This window comes from Oncorhynchus mykiss, chromosome 2 (assembly GCF_013265735.2).
Source record: "Oncorhynchus mykiss isolate Arlee chromosome 2, USDA_OmykA_1.1, whole genome shotgun sequence".
Taxonomy (NCBI): Eukaryota; Metazoa; Chordata; class Actinopteri; order Salmoniformes; family Salmonidae; genus Oncorhynchus; species Oncorhynchus mykiss.
Genome location: NC_048566.1, coordinates 35779424 through 35799534, shown reverse-complemented (window position 1 = coordinate 35799534; position 20111 = coordinate 35779424). Strand labels below are relative to the sequence as shown.

At 43.0% G+C, this 20111-nt stretch overlaps 3 protein-coding genes and 1 long non-coding RNA gene across 5 annotated transcripts; 1 reads left to right on the top strand and 3 right to left on the bottom strand.

Annotated features, from left to right (window-relative positions):
- Window positions 1-8273, top strand: LOC110488647 (lens fiber membrane intrinsic protein-like). 2 transcript variants are annotated; one of them, XM_036947200.1, is made up of 5 exons: window positions 1-226; window positions 2039-2250; window positions 2810-2959; window positions 3160-3294; window positions 8007-8273. In XM_036947200.1, exons 2-5 carry the CDS (start codon window positions 2076-2078, stop codon window positions 8066-8068), a joined length of 522 nt encoding a protein of 173 aa, XP_036803095.1. In that variant the 5' UTR covers window positions 1-226; window positions 2039-2075; the 3' UTR covers window positions 8069-8273. The 2 variants fall into 2 exon arrangements, with proteins under 2 accessions (XP_036803095.1, XP_036803096.1); XM_036947201.1 differs by lacking the exon at window positions 1-226 and adding an exon at window positions 278-420.
- A 20-nt stretch (window positions 8274-8293) lies between these two features.
- si:ch211-231m23.4 (free fatty acid receptor 2) lies at window positions 8294-10474 on the bottom strand. Its single transcript, XM_021560951.2, has one exon. The coding sequence runs from the start codon at window positions 10462-10464 to the stop codon at window positions 9538-9540; it is 927 nt and encodes a 308-aa protein (XP_021416626.1). The 5' UTR covers window positions 10465-10474; the 3' UTR covers window positions 8294-9537.
- Window positions 10475-11420: 946 nt separating this feature from the next.
- Window positions 11421-13638, bottom strand: LOC110488639 (free fatty acid receptor 2). Its single transcript, XM_021560940.2, has 3 exons — window positions 13582-13638; window positions 12774-13498; window positions 11421-12389 (listed from the first exon to the last, which is right to left on the bottom strand). The coding sequence occupies exon 3, from the start codon at window positions 12378-12380 to the stop codon at window positions 11427-11429; it is 954 nt and encodes a 317-aa protein (XP_021416615.1). The 5' UTR covers window positions 12381-12389; window positions 12774-13498; window positions 13582-13638; the 3' UTR covers window positions 11421-11426.
- Window positions 13639-13870: 232 nt separating this feature from the next.
- Window positions 13871-15580, bottom strand: LOC110533750. The gene is made up of 4 exons (XR_002475033.2): window positions 15063-15580; window positions 14475-14926; window positions 14217-14307; window positions 13871-14124 (listed from the first exon to the last, which is right to left on the bottom strand). It is a non-coding gene; the product is annotated as an uncharacterized LOC110533750 (long non-coding RNA).
- Between the last annotated feature and the right edge of the window lie 4531 nt (window positions 15581-20111).

Below are 20111 nucleotides of genomic sequence, written 5' to 3'. Positions count from 1 at the left end.
CCTCTGCGCCCACCAGCTCAAGTGCATTTGTTCTCGCTGATGATTGTTGTAAAGGATTTGCCTCCATAGACAGAAAAGCGGAGCGGATAACTTTTTGGAATTCGGCCTAGGGGGTCCTCTTTGACTTTTTGCTCACTCCAGGCTTGCACTCTCTCTCTTTCTCTCTCAGTCTTTCCCTGCGGAAAGGTTGACACTTAAGAGGGTTTATTTATCCTGAAGAACTCAGGTAAGATGCATCCTGGTACTTTACTCCTGGTGCTGTTATGTTGTGTTGCCAGATTGGGCCGTTTGGACTGATTGGACTAATAAGCAAGCGTATACAGTAAATCTGTGTGGAGTAAAACATTGTAGCCATATGGGGCACAGGTGGGCAAAGAGGGACACTTCTGTCCATGGAGAAAAATAGCAGAGCTCCTGAATGTAAGCATATTTTTCGAAGACTAAGGAAGACTTGGTCTGAAGGGCAATTAAATGGTTAATGGCTAATTAGATTGAAATCATTCAGTACTAATCAGAATGAGATAATGCTTGAGTCTCTAAAGCGAAATAAGTAAATCATTTTTCTTCCATCATTGTCATTTTATGTCAAAGTATGCATTAAAATAAATGCAATCACAACCAATTGAGCATTCTACAGATATTAACTTCAACGCTTGACCTCAAGTAACGTTCAATGCAAGCATGTTGAATGTAGCGCATGTCGTACATGGACTGGATGGCCAAGATGGATGCAAAAAGTATGAGGCATCCATTAGTCTCTGCAGTACATAGGGCCTTGGTGAATGGTCTGACTGTGTTGCAAATAGCATTCACTTTGCGTTGAACCCCTGAACTGAATGTTTATTTTCTAGTTCCGCCTCGGGTGCAAGATCAATGAGTAAAACAGTGAGCTCTTCGTTTCCTCAACCCTAAAGGAACCTCTATGGACGTTTTATCATCTGGAAACAGGTGTTCCAGAGGTGTTATGACTGTTGGCTGGATTGTCATGAATCACTGTCTCAGGAAATACCATCCAGCTTTTATATCCATCATTTGTTGTTGGTTAGTTCTAGATAAGCATTTTATTTGGAGCTGGTAAATAATTACACCACTGCCCCTCCTCCACTCTCACTTTGAAATGTAACACTTCCATATTTCAGTATAACCACTCTTGTGGAGTGTTTGTGTCATTTTGTATGTGTTTGATGTTACTGAGCTGACGTCTCTACAATGCATGCGGGTAATGGATGGCGTAAGTGGATTGCACAGTGTTGACAGTGATACAGAAAATGAACCATATACAGTTCAAAATAGGGTCCATACGGTCTCTGTGCAACTACAGAGACACTTTGCCATCCTGTGCTATTGAATATGACACATGTTCACGTGTGTCCCTGCAAATAAGGAAGTGATACTGTGTTGCTTCATCTGGTTTGTGCTGAGTGTGTGTCACGTCTCTGAGCTGTTGCTGAGTGAAGCACTGCCTGCATTGTCTGGTTCTGTGCACCATTGATGCGTCTATCTAGATCTGTGTGTTGTGTTTAGTGTGTGGGCACAATGTGTGGCATTGTGGCCTGCCGTACTGGGGTCAGTTCTATTTATATTCAAAAAAAATAATGATAAAGATAAGCAGCTATTTGTAATTCTGGACATGCAATTCACTTCCTGAATTCACTGAATTAAAATGGAATTCACCCCAACCCTGGCTGCCTGCAACTTTGTGTAGTAGGACCTTGAAGGCATCCGCAAAATATTGCATTGTTCAATAGCTGACTCTATTGCCTGTGCCCCATGGTTGACTGTGTTGCATGTGCCCCATGATTGACTGTGTTGCCTGTGCCGCATGGTTGCCTGTGTTGCCTGTGCCGCATGGTTGCCTGTGTTGCCTGTGCCCCATAGTTGACTGTGTTGCATGTGCCCCATGGTTGCCTGTGTTACCTGTGCCCCATGGTTGACTTTGTTGCCTGTGCCCCATGGTTGACTGTGTTGCCTGTGCTTGATGTTTCCCTGTATTGACTGTGCCATTGACCCTGTCCCTCTGCCTTGCTGTGCGCTGCAGTGCGTAGAGCCTCGCCACCGTCGCAGTGCCACTCAGGATGCACAGCTTTATGGGAGGGGGCCTGTTCTGCGCCATAGTGGGGAACATCCTGCTGGTGGTCTCAACTGCGACAGACTACTGGATGCAGTACCGCCTGTCGGGTAGCTTCGCCCACCAGGGCCTGTGGAGGTATTGCATGTCGGGCAAGTGCTACATGCAGACAGACAGCATCGGTGAGTGGGGCGCACTGGGGACCCATAGCACCACTGGGACTGCCTGTACGGCATCCATATTAGGACGTCCCTCAGTTGTCAGACGAAACTCCCTTAGTTGAATGACTTCCTAATGTGAATGCTGTATGCCTGTCCTACCCATGTTCAGGACTACCAAGGAGGACTGTAAATGAAGGAGACGACTGAATGACTGAAATAGCAACATGTGTCATTAGACTCAGAATCAATACGTTTTTTTAGACTCAACATGTCTTTACAGTTAGCTATGGAGGCAAATCATGCACCCGTTGTCCCTAATTGGCTGGTACTAGTTTAGGTGAAAAATTATATTTGGAGCATTAGACTGGCGTGTGGGCTTGCGACTTTCTCTAATCTTTGAAATTGTATCTGTCCTCTCTTTTTCTTGTTTTATTCCTCTCTCTCTCTCTCTCTCTCTCTCTCTCTCTCTCTCTCTCTCTCTCTCTCTCTCTCTCTCTCTTTCTCTCTCTCTCTCTCTCTCTCTCTCTCTCTCTCTCTCTCTCTCTCTCTCTCTCTCTCTCACTCTCTCTCTCTCTCTCAGCCTACTGGAATGCCACCCGTGCCTTCATGATCCTGTCGGCCATGTCGTGCTTCGCCGGCATCATCGCAGGCATTCTCTCCTTCGCCCATTTCTCCGCCTTCGAGAGGTTCAACCGCTCCTTCGCTGCAGGGATCATGTTCTTTGTCTCCAGTGAGTCCCACTGGACATTGCGAAGCTAACAGAGCTAGCTAGACACAATACACAAATAGTCACAGCTTCAATACACAAATGTAAATGAATCCAGGACAAATCATTTTGTCTCTGTTTACAGACCCGACCGCTATTTTACCTAGAATTCTGTCTACTGTAAATTGGGAGTCCGAATTTGTCCTGTATTAACTCTCCGCCAGCTCTATTTGTTCTGCTTGCAATGGCCATCTACACTGGAGTGACGGTGAACTTCTTGGGGAAGCGATTCGGTGACTGGCGCTTCTCTTGGTCCTACATACTGGGCTGGGTGGCACTGCTCATGACCTTCTTTGCAGGTAAAAATGAAAAAAATACATACATATGGATAGAGGGCACACTTGCCAGAAAGTCTGGACGTTACCGTCCCACCTGACCAACATCCAGTGAAAGTGCAGGGCGCCAAATTCAAACTACAGAATTGTAAATATTTAACATTCTTGAAAATACACATGCAATATGTCAAAATAAAGCTTAGCTTCTTGTTAATCCAGCCACAGATTTCAAAATGGCTTCACGGCAAAAGCAAACCATGCGATTATCTGAGGACAGCACCCCATCAAACAAACACAGACAATCATATTTCATCCCGCCAGGTGCGACACAAAACTCAGAAATAACGATATAATTCATGCCTTACCTTTGGAGAGCTTCTTCTGTTGGCACTCCAATATGTCCCATAAACATCACAAATGGTCATTTTGTTTGATTAATTCTGTCGTTATATCTCCAAAATGTCAATTTATTTGGAGCGTTTGATCCAGAAAAACACCGGTTCCAACTCGCGCAACATGACTACAAAATATCTAATAAGTTACCTGTAATCAAAAAACTTTCCTAATACAACTTTAGGTATTTTTAAACGTAAATAATCGATCAAATTTAAGATGGGATAAACTGCGTTCAATAGCGAATAAAAAAAAGGGGAGCGAGCTTTCAGGTCATGCTCCCCAACCACAACAGCACACTAGACTCGACCCTCGTTCTGAACAACCCTACTTCTTCATTTCACAAAAGGAAACACATCAACCAATTTCTAAAGACTGTTGACATCCAGTGGAAGCGATAGGAACTGCAAGCAAGTGCCTTAGAATTCTAGATCCACATAGAAAACCCATTGAAAAGAGTGACCTCAAAATGTTTTTCCTGGATGGTTTGTCCTCGGGATCCTGCCTGCCAAATAAGTTCTGTTATACTCACAGACATCATTCAAACAGTTTGAGAAACTTCAGAGTGTGTTCTATCCATATATAATATGCATATCCTAGCTTCTGGGCCTGAGTAGCAGGCAGCATGTCCCTTTCAAAAAATGCAGAACTAAGAACAGATTGGTTCAAGAACACCTTGGTTCACTCCAGACCTGACTGCCCTTGACCAGCACAAAAACATCCTGCGGCGGACTGCAATAGCATCGAATTGTCCCCGCGATATGAAACTTTTCAGGGAAGTCAGGAATCAATACAGCAAAGGCTAGCTTTTTCAAATAGAAATTTGCATCCTGTATCTCTAACTCCAAAAAGTTTTGGGACACTGTAAAGTCCATGGTGAACAAGAGCACCCCCTCCCAGCTGCCCACTGCACTGAGGCTAGGAAACACGGTCACCACCGATAAATCCACGATAATCGAAATTTTCAATAAGCATTTCTCTACGGCTGACCATGCGTTCCTCCTTTCTACCCCAAACCTGGCTAACAGCGCCGCACCCCCTGCAGCTACTTGCCCGAGCCTCCCCAGTTTCTCCTTCACCCAAATCCAGATAGCAGATGTTCTGACTGAGCTGCAAAACCTGGTGGGCTAGACAATCTGGACCTTTTCTTTCTAAAATTATCCGCCGCCATTGTTGCAACCCCTATTACCAGTCTGTTCAACCTCTCTTTCATATCGTCCGAGATCCCTAAAGATTGGAAAGCTGCCGCGGTCATCTCCCTCTTTAAAGGGGTGACACTTTAGACCCAAACTGTTATAGACCTATATACATCCTGCTCTGCCTTTCTAAAGTCTTCGAAAGCCAAGTTAACTTATTTCGGATCATTGTGACGCTAGCGTCCCACCTCGACAACGTCCGGTGAAATTCAGAGCGTGAAATTCAAAATACAAAAGTAGTAATATTAAACATTCAGAAAAATACAAGTGTTATACACCATTCTTTAGCTTAGTATCTTGATAATTTAACCGCTTTGTCCGATTTACAATAGGCTTTGAAAGCATAGCATTTGATCGTCTGAGGACAGCGCCTCACCCACTTCCTGCATTAACATGAATTCATATGTACGCACAGGTGTCACAACTCAAAAATGGCGATAAAATAAATCACTTACCTTTGAAGATCTTCATCTTTTTGCAATCCAAAGGGTCCCAGTTATACAATGAATGGTTGTTTTGTTCGATAAAGTTCTTCTATATATCCCAAAAATGTCAGTTTATTTGGCACGTTTGATTCAGAAATCCACTTGATCCAACTCGCCCAAAATGCAGTTACAGGTAAAACCTTGTCCGAACAATTCAAACAATGTTTCTAATCCAACCTCCGGTACCCTAATATGTAAATAATCGATCAAATTTAAGACGGAATATACAGTGTTCAATACCGGAGAAAAAGAACGAGGAGTGCGCACTCATTCACACGTGCCAAAAGACTAGAGTCCTTCTGATGGATACTTTGAAAGAATTCGAATACTTCTTCATTTTTCAAAAAACAAGCATGAAACAATTTCTAAAGGCTGTTGACATCTAGTGGAAGCCATGGGAACTGCAATCTGGGTCCTAATTATCAGACTTTCCCATAGAAAAGCATTGAAAAGTCCATTGACCTCAAAAAAATAATTCCTGGATGGATTGTCCTCGGGGTTTCAACTGCCATATCAGTTCTAATATACCCACAGACAATATTTTAGACTAGTGTTGTCTATCCAATGCTACATATGCACATCCTAGCTTCTTGGCCTGAGTAACAGGCAGTTTACTTTGGGCAGATTTGCCCCCTACTTTGGTCAGATCTGCCCCTTAGCCCAAAGAAGTTAACAAACAGATCACTGACCATTTCAAATCCCACCGTACCTTCTCCGCTGTGCAATCCGGTTTCCGAGCTGGTCATGGGTGCACCTCAGCCACGCTCAAGGTACTAAACGATATCATATCCGCCATCGATAAAAGACAGTACTGTGCAGCTGTCTTCATCGACCTGGCCAAGGCTTTCGACTCCGTCAATCACAGCATTCTCATCGGCAGACTCAATAGCCTTGGTTTCTCAAATGACTGCCTCGTCTGGTTCACCAACTACTTCGCAGAGAGACTTTAGTGTGTCAAATCAGAGGGCCTGTTGTCCGGACCTTTGGCAGTCTCTACAGGGGTACCGCAGGGTTCAATTCTCGGGCCGACTCTTTTCTGTATACATCAACAATGTCGCTCTTGCTGCGGGTGATTCCCTGATCCACCTCTATGCAGCTGACACCATTCTGTATACATCTGACCCTTCTTTGGACACTGTGTTAAAAAACCTCCAAACAAGCTTCAATGCCATACAACACTTCTTCCGTGGCTGCTCTTAAACGCTAGTAACACCAAATGCATGCTTTTCAACCGTTCGCTGCCCGCACCCGCCCGCCCGACTAGCATCACTACTCTGGACGGTTCTGACCTAGAATACGTGGACAACTACAAATACCTAGGTGTCTGGCTAGACTGTAAACTCTCCTTCCAGACTCATATCAAACATCTCCAATCCAAAATCAAATCTAGAATCTGCTTTTTATTTCGAAACAACGTCTCCTTCACTCACGTCTCCAAACTTACCCTCGTATAACTGACTGTCCTACCGATCCTTGACTTTGGCGATGTTGTCTACAAAATAGCTTCCAATAGTCTACTCAGCAAACTGGTTGCAGTCTATCACAGTGACATCCGTTTTGTTACCAAAGCCCCTTATACCACCCACCACTGTGACCTGTATGATCTAGTTGGTTGGCCCTCGCTACATATTTATCGCCAGATTCACTGGCTCCAGGTCATCTATAAGTCTATGCTAGGTAAAGCTCCACCTTATCTCAGCTCACTGGTCACGATAACAACACCCACCCGTAGCACGCGCTCCAGCAGGTATATCTCACTGATCATCCCCAAAGCCAACACCTCCTTTGGCCACCTTTCCTTCCAGTTCTCTGCTGCCAGTGACTGGAACGAATTGCAAAAATCGCTGGAGACTTACATTTCCCTCACTAACTTTAAACATCAGCTATCTGAGCAGCTAACCGATCACTGCAGCTGTACATAGTCCATCTGTAAATAGCCCACCCAATCTACCTACCTCATCTCCATATTGTTTTCATTTACTTTTCTGCTCTTTTGCAAACCAGTTTCACTACTTGCACACTCATCATCTGCTCTTCATCATCTGCTCATCTATCTCTCCAGTGTTAATATGCTAAATTGTAATTCCTTTACTACTATGGCTTATTTATTGCCTTACCTCCTCAAGCCATTTGCACACACTGTATATAGACTCTTTTTTTCTCTATTGTGTTTTTGACTGTACGCTTGTTTATTCCATGTGTAATTCTGTGCTGTTGTTTGTGTCGCACTGCTTTGCTTTATCTTGGCCAGGTCGCAGTTGTAAATGAGAACTTGTTCTCAACTGGCCTACCTGGTTAAATAAAAGTCAAATAAAAAAAATAAAAAATAAAAAAATGTAGGAGCTGCCAATGCTGTCACAGAAGCGATCAATGGCAAATATAGGAGTATGCCCTCTTTTGTTCTCTATGGATAAGCAGAACTAGAATCAAATGGCACATGTTCTTCTCATTTCCTAAGTAATTATTTGAAATCCAAAATTGCTAGTCGAATTGTCAAACCAAACACTGCAGAATATCATCAATTGTTCTAGTTTTATTGATGAAACATGCAGACTGGTGTTCATTGATAGCAGGTAAGACACTATTCTTTATCTATCTATATGGGAACGACCTCAAGTAGCATTGATGCTGGACAGTTGATTTACAATTTTTTCTTTTGCAGGAATATTTTACATGTGTGCCTACAGAATGCATGAATGCAGGAGAGTGGTGGGTCCACGCTAGAAGAGAGAGGAAAGCCAGTGGAAAGAAAATCGGGACATTTTGGCACCGCAATTCCAACTCGATGAAAGAATCAAGCCTACACCAATAGACATATCACTGAAATATAGAAACTGTACTGGAAAATTGAGAACCAAAGATTAATACAAATGTTTGATTCTGCCTGAGCAGTTTACGTGTCATTTTAATAAAGCTATAACTCTCTTTAGCAGTAAAACATGTAGCCTTGAAACTCTTGAATACAGAAAGGTCTTTGCAACACAAATGTGTTAGCTGATTCATGCCAATACAAATGGAGGTAGAAAATATTTAGCATTATGTGTCAATTAAAATAGGTAACACAGCACATACTCTAACCAAACAAATTCATAATTTTAAAGGGTAACAACCAAGCTTTCACATAGTGTGCAATTCAAAAGTGTAACAGAAGCTACTGTGATGAAACAAATGAATCATGTATGAAGTGCTCACTTTTGTAAATGGAATGTAAACTTTTGAACATTTAAATATGAATGACTTTGGCAAGAAAGGTACAGTTCACAGAAATGTGTAAAACACAAACTACATATTATCTTGAAATATACTGCACATAGCTAGGTCTCTCCACGAATAGAGTGCCTTTTGTCATTTCAATGGAATCACATGCATCTATGCTTTAACTAAGCCAAGACTTTTTTTATTTTTATTTATTTACACATTCTAATAGCAGTGTGTTTTCATTAAAGTAAGGTATTTGTTTCTCTCTGAAAATCCCCATTTGGCATGTCCAATGTCATCTTTGTTCACCTTCTACGAAATATATCTACTTAATTACGTCCAAGTTAAGTCCAAGTTATTTTGTTACTTTAGGAAAGTAATGTCTGAAGATTCCTACTTATTTAATGATTAATTTACATTTGTCCCTCAGGTTTATGTTAACCCTGTAACATGACCTGAACTCACGTTTTAATATGGTAAAACTATTAGATTTTAAATGATTGAATCCAAAGAAAAACGTACCATCTGGTAATATAGCCATATCATAGTGTAAAAGCAGGTGAGCTGGTTCTACTTTTTTAGGCCATTTGCTTTGTGCTGGAAAACACGTCGAGCATAACCCATCAACCCTGTGTTACCCATAGATAGATAGGCTAGAAATGTTTTCAACAAGTTACTAGAAATGTTTTTGTTGAACTTGCATTGCAATTGCCTCCCGCTGCTGCACACAACATGCTTCCATTCACCCTGTCACAAAGGGAGTTATGGCGGATTTAAGATAACATTGTTAACCCTATTACAGTCAATCCTGTCACTTTAATTTGAATTTGTATAGTTATTCTTCTTAATTGAACCTCTTGAGATGGGAAAACATGTTTTTTTGAATGAAGTTGAACATTTGCTCTTTATGATAGAATTAAAACAATTGGTGAAATGAATAGTTATTTTTAACAAAATTACCCAAAAGGCACCTTGGAGTAAGGTGATTACATTTTCTACTCTTGGCCAATATTGGCTATTGTGCTTTCCCTTTGGACTGCAGCCTGACCCTGTCGCAGTCCCAGCATCTTGCAGATGGCCATCTTGGTAGTGATGCGGAAAGCAGAGGAGGAGAAGTAGAAGATGATAGGGTCCAGGCAAGTGTTGAAGGCGCTAAGCAGCAGGGTGTAGTACCTCCACGAGGGGCTGGAGCCTGTGAAAAAACCCAGCACATGGGAGAAGTTGTAGGGAAAGACACACACAAGGAAGACGGCCAGAGTACCCAGCGCCATCCCGATGGCCTTCTGCTTCTGGCCCGGGCTGATCCTGGGGAGCGTGTACAGGATCCAGATACAGCGGAGGTAGCAGAAGACGCAAACTATGAGAGGAACCAAGCAGAGCATGATGAAGAACTCCAGACGCACCGGGAGGAGGATGGCCAGCTGTTGTTCGGTGAAGTCCTCGTAGCAGACGGAGGTGTTGCTTGGGGAGAGGTCCGGATGGTGCTGGATGATGAACACGATGCTGCAGTGGGCGGTGGAGAGAAGCCAGATGATTGTGCTGGCCACCACAGAATAGAACGGTTTGTGAAGTTGGTGGTAGGCGATGGGATAGGCCACCGCCAGGTAACGGACCACACTGACAGCCATCAACAGGAGAGAACTGGTGTAGATAGTGGAGAAGAAGGTGTAGGAAGTGATGGAGCAGAGGAACTCGGGCAGGTTCCACAGCATGCCGGAGGCCGCCTCGTACATCTTGAGAGGCAGGAAGAGAAGAAAGAGGAGGTCGGACACAATCAGGTTGAGCAGGAGGATGTCTGTGGGAGTGGGTTTGTTATGGATCTTGACGCTGAAGGCGTAGAGTGCCAGGATGTTGGCAGGCAGGCCAATCAGGAAGGTGATGATGTAGACGGATAGAATCACCTCACTTTTCACCCACACCATGGCTCTGAAGCTATAAGGTCAACAAAACCAAAAATAACACATTCAGGGTGCCCAATAATCATATTTTAAAATCATACAAATGTAGCTGTTTTCAATGATCAATGTGTTTTTGTTACAATATCTCAGCCAACTCCTTATTACCAATGAATGAATCACAATTTGCTTATAGCTACATTCTCCTCACAGTACACTTGCAGCTCAACAGTGAAAACCTTAAAGGGAGAAGGATAACACATTCTTAATTCCAAATGGTCATAACCTACCTGGCTGTGGATGTGTATTTATTTTTAATCAGGAATTGGAGAGCTCAGCCATGTGTATTCAAGCTTCCCAAGAAGGTCGTTACTTTGGTCAAAACAGCAGAATGTTCTATTTACATGTTCTAGCATATCTAGCAGTCAAGCAGACCTGTTTGAGTGCACAGCAGACTTATTGAACAGTGCAAACATGAGGAGGTGAGAGTGCATGGTAACGATTAACTAAAATGCAAAACATTGCTGTGCTTACATCTGATATTACATATGTGTAGGAGGGAGGGAAATACCCATGTCTAATTTTAATATCGATTTTGTAAATAGTGTGGAAACAGACATTGACTTCCCAAGAAAACAGTCATGTAAATGATAACAGAATCCTAACACATATTTTTCCATGTGCCCAAGGTTGATGTAACATCATATGTGTATTAGCATTTTACTAACACTTGACGAGTACTGTAGCAACAAACCACTAATTGTTACTGTATGTGTCCATGTGGTTGTATGTGTCCAGGGACCAACTAGGACCAACCCTGCTTAGCTTCATAGTTAAGTGAGCAGTGGGATGTAGGTTGGTATTCTACTGGCAGGTATGCTGCTGGCAGGTCTCTCTCTTGTCTACATCATTGGCTGTGAACTGGTGAATGTCTGCCCCGTAATATGGCATCCATATTAGGAAGTCTTCAATTGTCATCAAAAGCTCTGTCACTTGTCAGACAAACCTCCCTCAGTTGTGGCTGGGTTACAGTGTCCCTCTATGTCTCTAGTGTTGTTTTGAGCTGTCATGAAGACACCAGGGGTGCTGTTCCTTCGCTTCCCAGTTAGGATCCTCTTCATGGTGGCCTGGAACATGGAGGAGGAGAAGTAGAACGTCACAGGATCCAGGACGGTGTTGACCGTGGTCAGGAGCAGAGCGTAGAGCCGCCACTCCACGTTGTCTTGGATGATGAACCCCTGTACATGGGTGACATTATAGGGCAGGAAGCAGACAACAAAAACAAGCAAGGTCCCCACAGCCATTCCGACGGCTCTCTTCCTTTTCTCTGCACAAAGGTTAGGGGTCCTATTGAGGATGAGGATGAAGTTCAGGTAGCAGAACACACAGACCAGCAGTGGCACGATGTATAGAACCACACACAGCTCCAAGCGCATGGGAAGCACCACCTTCAGCTGCTCCTGGGTGAAGTTGTTATAGCAGGTAAATAAATCAGATGAGGTCTGGTTCTCCACGATGTAGATGAAGCAGAGGTGGACCGAGCTGAAGACCCACACCACCAGGCTGCTCACCACTCCGTACAAGGGCTTGCGGCGGAGCCTGTACTGGACAGGGAAGGCCACACACAGGTAGCGGTCAACACTGACCACCATCAGCAGGAGGGAGCTGGTGTAGATGGTGGAGAAGAAGACGAAAGAGGTAACGTTGCAGAGAAGCCTGGGGAGAGTCCAGACCATGCCGGAGGCTGCCTCGTGCATCTTGAGGGGCAGGAAGAGCAGGAAGATAAGGTCGGACACAGTCAGGTTGAGCAGGAGGATGTCTGTGGGAGTGGGTTTGTTGTGGATCTTGACGCTGAAGGCGTAAAGTGCCAGGATGTTGCCAGGCAGGCCAACCAGGAAGGTGATGATGTAGACAGACAGAATCACCCCACTCCTCACCACCATGGCTTTCAACTGAGGACGAGCAGAGAATGACAGCAACTATTATCTATATTTGATCATATAGCACACGGTTTTAGCTGAAAAATGATCAACTCTAAATTAAGATCAACCATTATCTCAAATGATGATGTAATGGATGCAGCTTGCTGAGGAAATTTTTAAATGAAAATGAAACCATCCATGAAATCATCTCCTATTCCATTTTTTATAGTTCAAACCGAAGCTCCGCCATGTCAAAACAAAAGCATCATGGTATAATGTAGATTGTTTAGATTGTTTTTTGAGATGATTGTATCAGCTCCCAGTATTAGGCTATCTAATAACATACATTTGCAGTGCGCTGTCAGGACCAAGGCTTAAATAACAATAATGAACAGTCATTGAAGTATTACTCACGCTATCAACAGTTCATCAAACAGAGGATATGGTGGAAAGTCCAAGGCTATCCGCTACACAGGCTTCATGGAAAGTTATTTGTGCAGATTAAAGTCACTTCTCTCCTCAGCTTGGTTGGGGAGGACTGTCCACCTCTTTCTAATTACATGCTCCTACTTTTACTTGAAAAAATGTTCTCTATAGCTCATTTTATCAGAACAAGTAAGCAGTCAATGAATGGGTGGTTTGTATATAATGAGATAAGCAACGGTGTAATAAACCAAGTGTAACAGCCATCACTGGGCCTAAATCATTGAAGTTTTGCATAACTGTCACCATAAGGTGTCCCTTTGACTAGGGGGTTAATTAAGGTGCTACACTCTTAGAAAAAGAGTTCCAAAGGGTTCTTCAGCTGTCCCCATAGGAGAACCCTTTTTGGTTCCAGTTAGAACCCTGTTGTGTCACGCGAAGCGGAACAGGTGAACCCAGGTGAACAGGTGACTGGGATGAGGTGACCAATGTATTTATTAAAACACAGGGGTAAGATTGAGGGCAGGCCAGGGGGAGCTAAGGCAGGTTGCAGTAAACCAGGTGCGGAGGCCGGAGCTGGAGCGAGACGTGTTGGGACAGGGTAAGCAGATCCAGAGGGGAATCCAAGGGAACCGTAGAGTGGGGGACAAGGACAGAGTAGCAGGACTGACGAGAAGTAGGACTGGAGACAGGGACCAAAGTCAGAGTGGGCAGAACTGTAGTAGAGAGGAAAACAGTGTCAGTCAAGGGAAGACAGGCACAGCAGGACAACAGGATCTAAAAAGGAACATAGACTGACTGAGCAGAGATTACGATCTGACGGTGTGGAAGTGGCAGGGCTGAGTATTTGTAGAGGTCTTGATTATGGAACAGGTTGCAGCTGGTGGGGATCTGCTCTGACTCCAGCACACCTGTCTCTGCCCACACAATCACACACACACACAGAAAAGGAAAGAGCACTGGGGGAGTGGAGGCAGGTCAAGGAGACACCGGATGAGCAGTAGAGGGCGTGGCAGGAGCAGATGTCAAATTTGGGGTTCCAGGTAGAATCCTTTTGGGTTCTATATAGAACCTTCTGTAGAAAGGGTACTACCTGGAACCCAAAAGGGTTCTACCTGGAACCAAAAGAGTACTACTAGGAACCAAAACGGGTTCTTCAAAGGGTTATCCTATGTTACTTTTGGGGATTGCTGTACCTTAGGGACAGGTTGCCTTAAAGACAAAAACATCTCAATGTCAATGAGCTTGAACATTATTATTTGTTGTATGTAAAATACAGATGCAAAAATGAAAGTACCTTAGAGGGATATCCAAAGTGGGGAGATTAGAGCTGGCCTTTGGTCTACAGATAATGTAGAAGGGAGACATCATTCAAAATGACACACCTAATATGGTTTAATATGTGACATCATCATCATCAAGAACCATACAAACCTCTCTCTGCAACGTATTCTGCATACAAACATTACAGCTCCCCACAGAAAGACACTTACAACTGCCAGAGCAGTCAGCATCCATGGCAGAACTGTGTTCAAAGAAAGACAGACAGAGAGAGACAGTGAGAGCAAGAGAGAGAGAGAGAGTGGGGACACATGGGGGGGGGCAGAGGAGGAAGAATGACAGTCACTGTGTGCCGATTATAATGATATCAGAAGATAAACAACAGAAATTCTGTACTGAATGCTTACTTACACTGTCCAGCTGTGAATTTTGTGTCAAGGGGCAGCTGCTGGATGTCAGTGGCCAGTGAGTTACTGGCTACACAGGAGACATTCGGGCCTCTTTCCACAGGCCCAGTGAGTTCTGTTGACACCATATTTTCTCTGTATATTGTGATGGAAGTGAAAGAGGATGGGAGAGCACTGCTTCCCTTGATCATCAGTTGACATCCAGAAACAGCCAGGCTGACTGATTTGATCCAATATTATTTTGGACAATGCAGGAGAATGAGGTGTCTCTGCTAATGTTGGGATAGGACATTTTGCCCTGAGTTGAATTCATTTGGATGCTTTGGCCTCCCTGTCGTCTGATTCAGATATACCTGCCTGGCTGGGGGTTGCTGTCAGCAACACACTCCAGGTTGACACTATGACCTTCACTGACTGGCTGTTCATCCACCATCACCTTCACACCTACTGGGGCATCTGTTAATAAAGTAGAGAAACATGTATTGTGACTTTGTAGTCGTTTGTTCTGTAGAATTGTAGATTTATTTAAGTGATGGCCTGTGAACGAAATAATTACACAACTGAGAACAAACAAGAATGACCAAAAACATACATGAGATGTTAAGAATGACTGGTTGACTCTCAGATTGTACTGTAGCGAATTGAGCTGTGCATTTCATCTCTTTTTTGTGCAGTTGGCACGTTCCTCTTCCTTGTATTGTCTCAGTAGACACCCACAGCCCTCCCTTTTCCTCCATGGAAGTCACTGCTGTAGAATTTACAGGCAAGCGGCTCCAGTGAAGGGATGGAGGAGAGGATGGGCAGGAATGCCAGACAGTACAGTTGGCCTGGAATAAGGCTCCATCCACCAATGCATTCTTCATGGATAAGACAGGAGCTTTTCTATCTGCAAGTTCAAATAAATGATTATTAGCTGGAACCAAAGGCAAACAAGGCATTACCAGTTCCCGTGACTCATGGTTTAATGCCCTGTCTGCAATTCTCATTCAGTTTTAACATAGTGCTCCAACTACTTATCACTATCACTCTTAAATACAGATGTCAAAGTAATGAAGTACTGTTCATCTGATCACAATCTGTTGTATTTTTTCAGTTGTTTAACGACAACAAATATTCAATCTAATACTCCTCTACATGAGTGTGCTTACAGTGCCTTGCGAAAGTATTCGGCCCCCTTGAACTTTACGACCTTTTGCCACATTTCAGGCTTCAAACATAAAGATATAAAACTGTATTTTTTTGTGAAGAATCAACAACAAGTGGGACACAATCATGAAGTGGAACGACATTTATTGGATATTTCAAACTTTTTTAACAAATCAAAAACTGAAAAATTGGGCGTGCAAAATTATTCAGCCCCTTTACTTTCAGTGCAGCAAACTCTCTCCAGAAGTTCAGTGAGGATCTCTGAATGATCCAATGTTGACCTAAATTACTAATGATGATAAATACAATCCACCTGTGTGTAATCAAGTCTCCGTATAAATGCACCTGCACTGTGATAGTCTCAGAGGTCCGTTAAAAGCGCAGAGAGCATCATGAAGAACAAGGAACACACCAGGCAGGTCCGAGATACTGTTGTGAAGAAGTTTAAAGCCGGGTTTGGATACAAAAAGATTTCCCAAGCTTTAAACATCCCAAGGAACACTGTGCAAGCGATAATATTGAAATGGAAGGAGTATCAGACCACTGCAAATCTACCAAGACCTGGCCGTCCCTCTAAACGTTCAGCTCATACAAGGAGAAGACTGATCAGAGATGCAGCCAAGAGGCCCATGATCACTCCGGATGAACTGCAGAGATCTACAGCTGAGGTGGGAGACTCTGTCCATAGGACAACAATCAGTCGTATATTGCACAAATCTGGCCTTTATGGAAGAGTGGCAAGAAGAAAGCCATTTCTTAAAGATATCCATAAAAAGTGTCGTTTAAAGTTTGCCACAAGCCACCTGGGAGACACACCAAACATGTGGAAGAAGGTGCTCTGGTCAGATGAAACCAAAATTGAACTTTTTGGCAGCAATGCAAGACGTTATGTTTGGCGTAAAAGCAACACAGCTCATCACCCTGAACACACCATACCCACTGTCAAACATGGTGGTGGCAGCATCATGGTTTGGGCCTGCTTTTCTTCAGCAGGGACAGGGAAGATGGTTAAAATTGATGGGAAGATGGATGGAGCCAAATACAGGACCATTCTGGAAGTTAACCTGATGGAGTCTGCAAAAGACCTGAGACTGGGACGGAGATTTGTCTTCCAACAAGACAATGATCCAAAACATAAAGCAAAATCTACAATGGAATGGTTCAAAAATAAACATATCCAGGTGTTAGAATGGCCAAGTCAAAGTCCAGACCTGAATCCAATCGAGAATCTGTGGAAAGAACTGAAAACTGCTGTTCACAAATGCTCTCCATCCAACCTCACTGAGCTCGAGCTGTTTTGCAAGGAGGAATGGGAAAAAATGTCAGTCTCTCGATGTGCAAAACTGATAGAGACATACCCCAAGCGACTTATAGCTGTATCGCAGCAAAAGGTGGCGCTACAAAGTATTAACTTAAGGGGGCTGAATAATTTTGCACGCCCAATTTTTCAGTTTTTTTTTGTTAAAAAAGTTTGAAATATCCAATAAATGTCGTTCCACTTCATGATTGTGCCCCACTTGTTGTTGATTCTTCACAAAAAAATGCAGTTTTATATCTTTATGTTTGAAACCTGAAATGTGGCAAAAGGTCGCAAAGTTCAAGGGGGCCGAATACTTTCGCAAGGCACTGTACTTTCAATTGTAATCCTTGCGATCTGACGATGGAAATTTTGTGTAGCTGACTCATCAGGGTTGATCCACACGTAGAGCTGGAGGTTATTGTCTGTCCATGTCACACTCTCAACCCTCAGTGTACAGTCACCCTCTGATGCATTGCCTGGCACTGATGTACGCCCTCTAAAGCTGCTCTCCACACTGGTCGGTTCCTTGCCATCATAAACCTTGGGATAGAGAATGCTATGATACCGGTACCAGATGACCCTGTGGTGGGGGGCGGTGTGACAGGACACTTCTACACAACTACCATCTACTGCCTTCACAGTATTGGGCACCTTCACTATCCAACAGTGACCAAGCGAGACAAGTGTGCACCCTGAGGAAGAAGACCTAACAAGTCAGTTTACATTGTATGAGTTCTCTTTCATTACTTTTCCAGCTGTATCAAGTGGAGTTTAAATAACCTTCCCCAATTTGAGGAACAGAAGAGTTGGTTGATCCACAGTAGTACAGTGCATTTGGAAATAATTCAGACCCCTTCACTTTTTCCACATTTTGTTACATTACAGCCTTATTCTAAATTGGATTCAATAGTTTTTCTCCTCATCAATCTAAGCACAATACCCCATAATGACAAAGAACGTTTAGGTTTTATTAATCTTTGCACATTTTGTCGTCGTCGTTGTCTTTCTTCATACATGTAGCACTTTCACAACAATCACTTTCATACTTTCATACTTTTCATACGTTCACAACAATCAGAGTGACGGGACGCCAAATAATTGGGTTCCATTATAAAATCAGTTTCCGAAGCACCAGCTGCTCCAAAGCAAAATAAGTAGCATTTACTGTAAACATACAGTATTTAACATGTGGTGACATTTAATGGCTTAAAGCTAGAAAACTAAAGTCAGATAATGCACATGTTGATGCAGAAATAAAATGTTACCATGCAAACAAATGTAATTTAATAAGATGTGTATAATGTACCTGTGATGAAGCTGAGGACGTCCATTACAGTCGGTGGTGTCTATAGTCTATTAAGGTCCCGATGTCATGTGATGGATAGGATGCTGAAGTTTGTAGCTATTAAACAAACAATCAATCACCCAACCAATTAATAAAGGAAAACTATATTTTGGTTCAAGATATGTAACTTTCAAAATACAGAAATACAGATTGCTGACAAGGAAAATATTTTGGGTATTTTCCTTTACGTTGTCACGAGTCCGACCGAAGGTGGCTCCCCTTCCCGTTCGGGTGGCGCTCGGTGGTCGTCGTCACCGGCCTACTAGCTGCCACTGATTTCTTTCCTCCCCCTCCTTATGTGTTTATTGGTTACACCTGTTTTAGTTTTGTTGTAATTAGTTGGGCTTTATTAGTCAGCCGGCCCGCCCGTTTCTTTGTGCGGGATTGATTATTGTAACCCTGGTGTTTGTTATTGTCGAACGTGTTGGTTTATGTTCGTGTATAGTGCTGGACTGTTTTCGTTCCCCGTGTCTGGGGCATTTTGTTTTGAGCACCCAGTGATTAGTGGGGTGGCCGTGGTTCACCGTATGTGCAGTAAAAGAGCACTATATTGAACTCTCTGTTTTCCTGTGCCTGACTTCCCACTCACGACACCCAGTACCTTACATACGTCAATGATGTACTTTTATTTCATTTCTGCTTTAATATGGATTGAATCGCAACATAAATACATTCAGAATATTTAGTGTTTTTGTATATTTTCTAATGAAAACATCTCACTAAACTGCAGCTCTAGCACTTGACTACATAGAACAGGGCTCTTCAACCTTTACTTGCCCAGGGACCCCCTCCCAGGCAAACCAGTGACTCATACATTAGGGGGGGAATCACATTTTGTCAAATCACCAGGCGATTGATAATGGCAAGGAGAAGCTTTTTCAAATCCTATGTCAGATACTCCAGTGAGTGTAATTGACTCCAATTAGTGTAATTGGCTCAGTATTGGAGTTCATAAATAAAGTTGACATTATTAGAAACAAGATATTCTCCTCTTTTCTACATTAGGTATGTAATTCAAATTGAGTTTATTCTGTTATTGCTTGCGATATTCATAAAAACATTGAAGTAAACAAAATAAAAATTTTATACAGTATATTCATGGACCCCCTGCAGTACCTCCGCTGACCCCCGGTTGAATACCCCTGAGGTAGAGCCATGAATACAGAGAACTTTCTTCCACATCAAATAACTCAAGAGAACAGTAAAATCTGATTTAAAAAAAGGATTAAACGACCTCAAGCCACAACGCGGACAGTGAAAAGACACTATGCGCACACACTCACGCATACTTACACTGATACTCCAACACACACACACAATCACTCCCACACACACAACAGGCATACATTCACCACACACCACAGGGCGTTGGTGGCACCTTAATTGGGGAGGACTCATGGGCTCATAGTAATGGCTGGAACGGAATAAGTGGAATGGTAAACATCCATGTGCTTGATGCCATTCCATTAGCTCCGTTCCAGACATAATTATGAGCCTTCCTCTCCTCAGCAGCCTCCACTGACACACACACTTAAACACTCATCTCATCCGGTGCTGCTACTGTCTACATTCTATCCTGTTTGCCTAGTCAATTTACCTCTACCTATATGTACATATCTACCTCAATTACCTTATACCCATGCACATCGACTCGGTAGTTGTACCCCATCTATATAGCCAAGCTATCATTGCTCATTGTGCATTTATTCTTCGTGTTACAATTGTTTTATTCTATTATTATAATTATTATTGTATTGTTGTGAAGGGCCTGCAAGTAAGCATTTCACTGTAGTTTTACAAAGTGTATTTTTTTTAATGTTTTTTTTCTCCCCAATTGTTGTAGTAGCTAC

Coding starts and splice junctions, on each gene's coding strand:
- LOC110488647 (XM_036947200.1), top strand. CDS start 2,076: ATGCACAGCTTTATGGGAGGGGGCCTGTTCTGCGCCATAGTGGGGAAC. Junction 2,960..3,159: donor GATCATGTTCTTTGTCTCCA/GTGAGTCCCACT, acceptor ACTCTCCGCCAG/CTCTATTTGTTCTGCTTGCA. Junction 3,295..8,006: donor GCTCATGACCTTCTTTGCAG/GTAAAAATGAAA, acceptor TTTCTTTTGCAG/GAATATTTTACATGTGTGCC.
- LOC110488639 (XM_021560940.2), bottom strand. CDS start 12,380: ATGGTGGTGAGGAGTGGGGTGATTCTGTCTGTCTACATCATCACCTTC.
- si:ch211-231m23.4 (XM_021560951.2), bottom strand. CDS start 10,464: ATGGTGTGGGTGAAAAGTGAGGTGATTCTATCCGTCTACATCATCACC.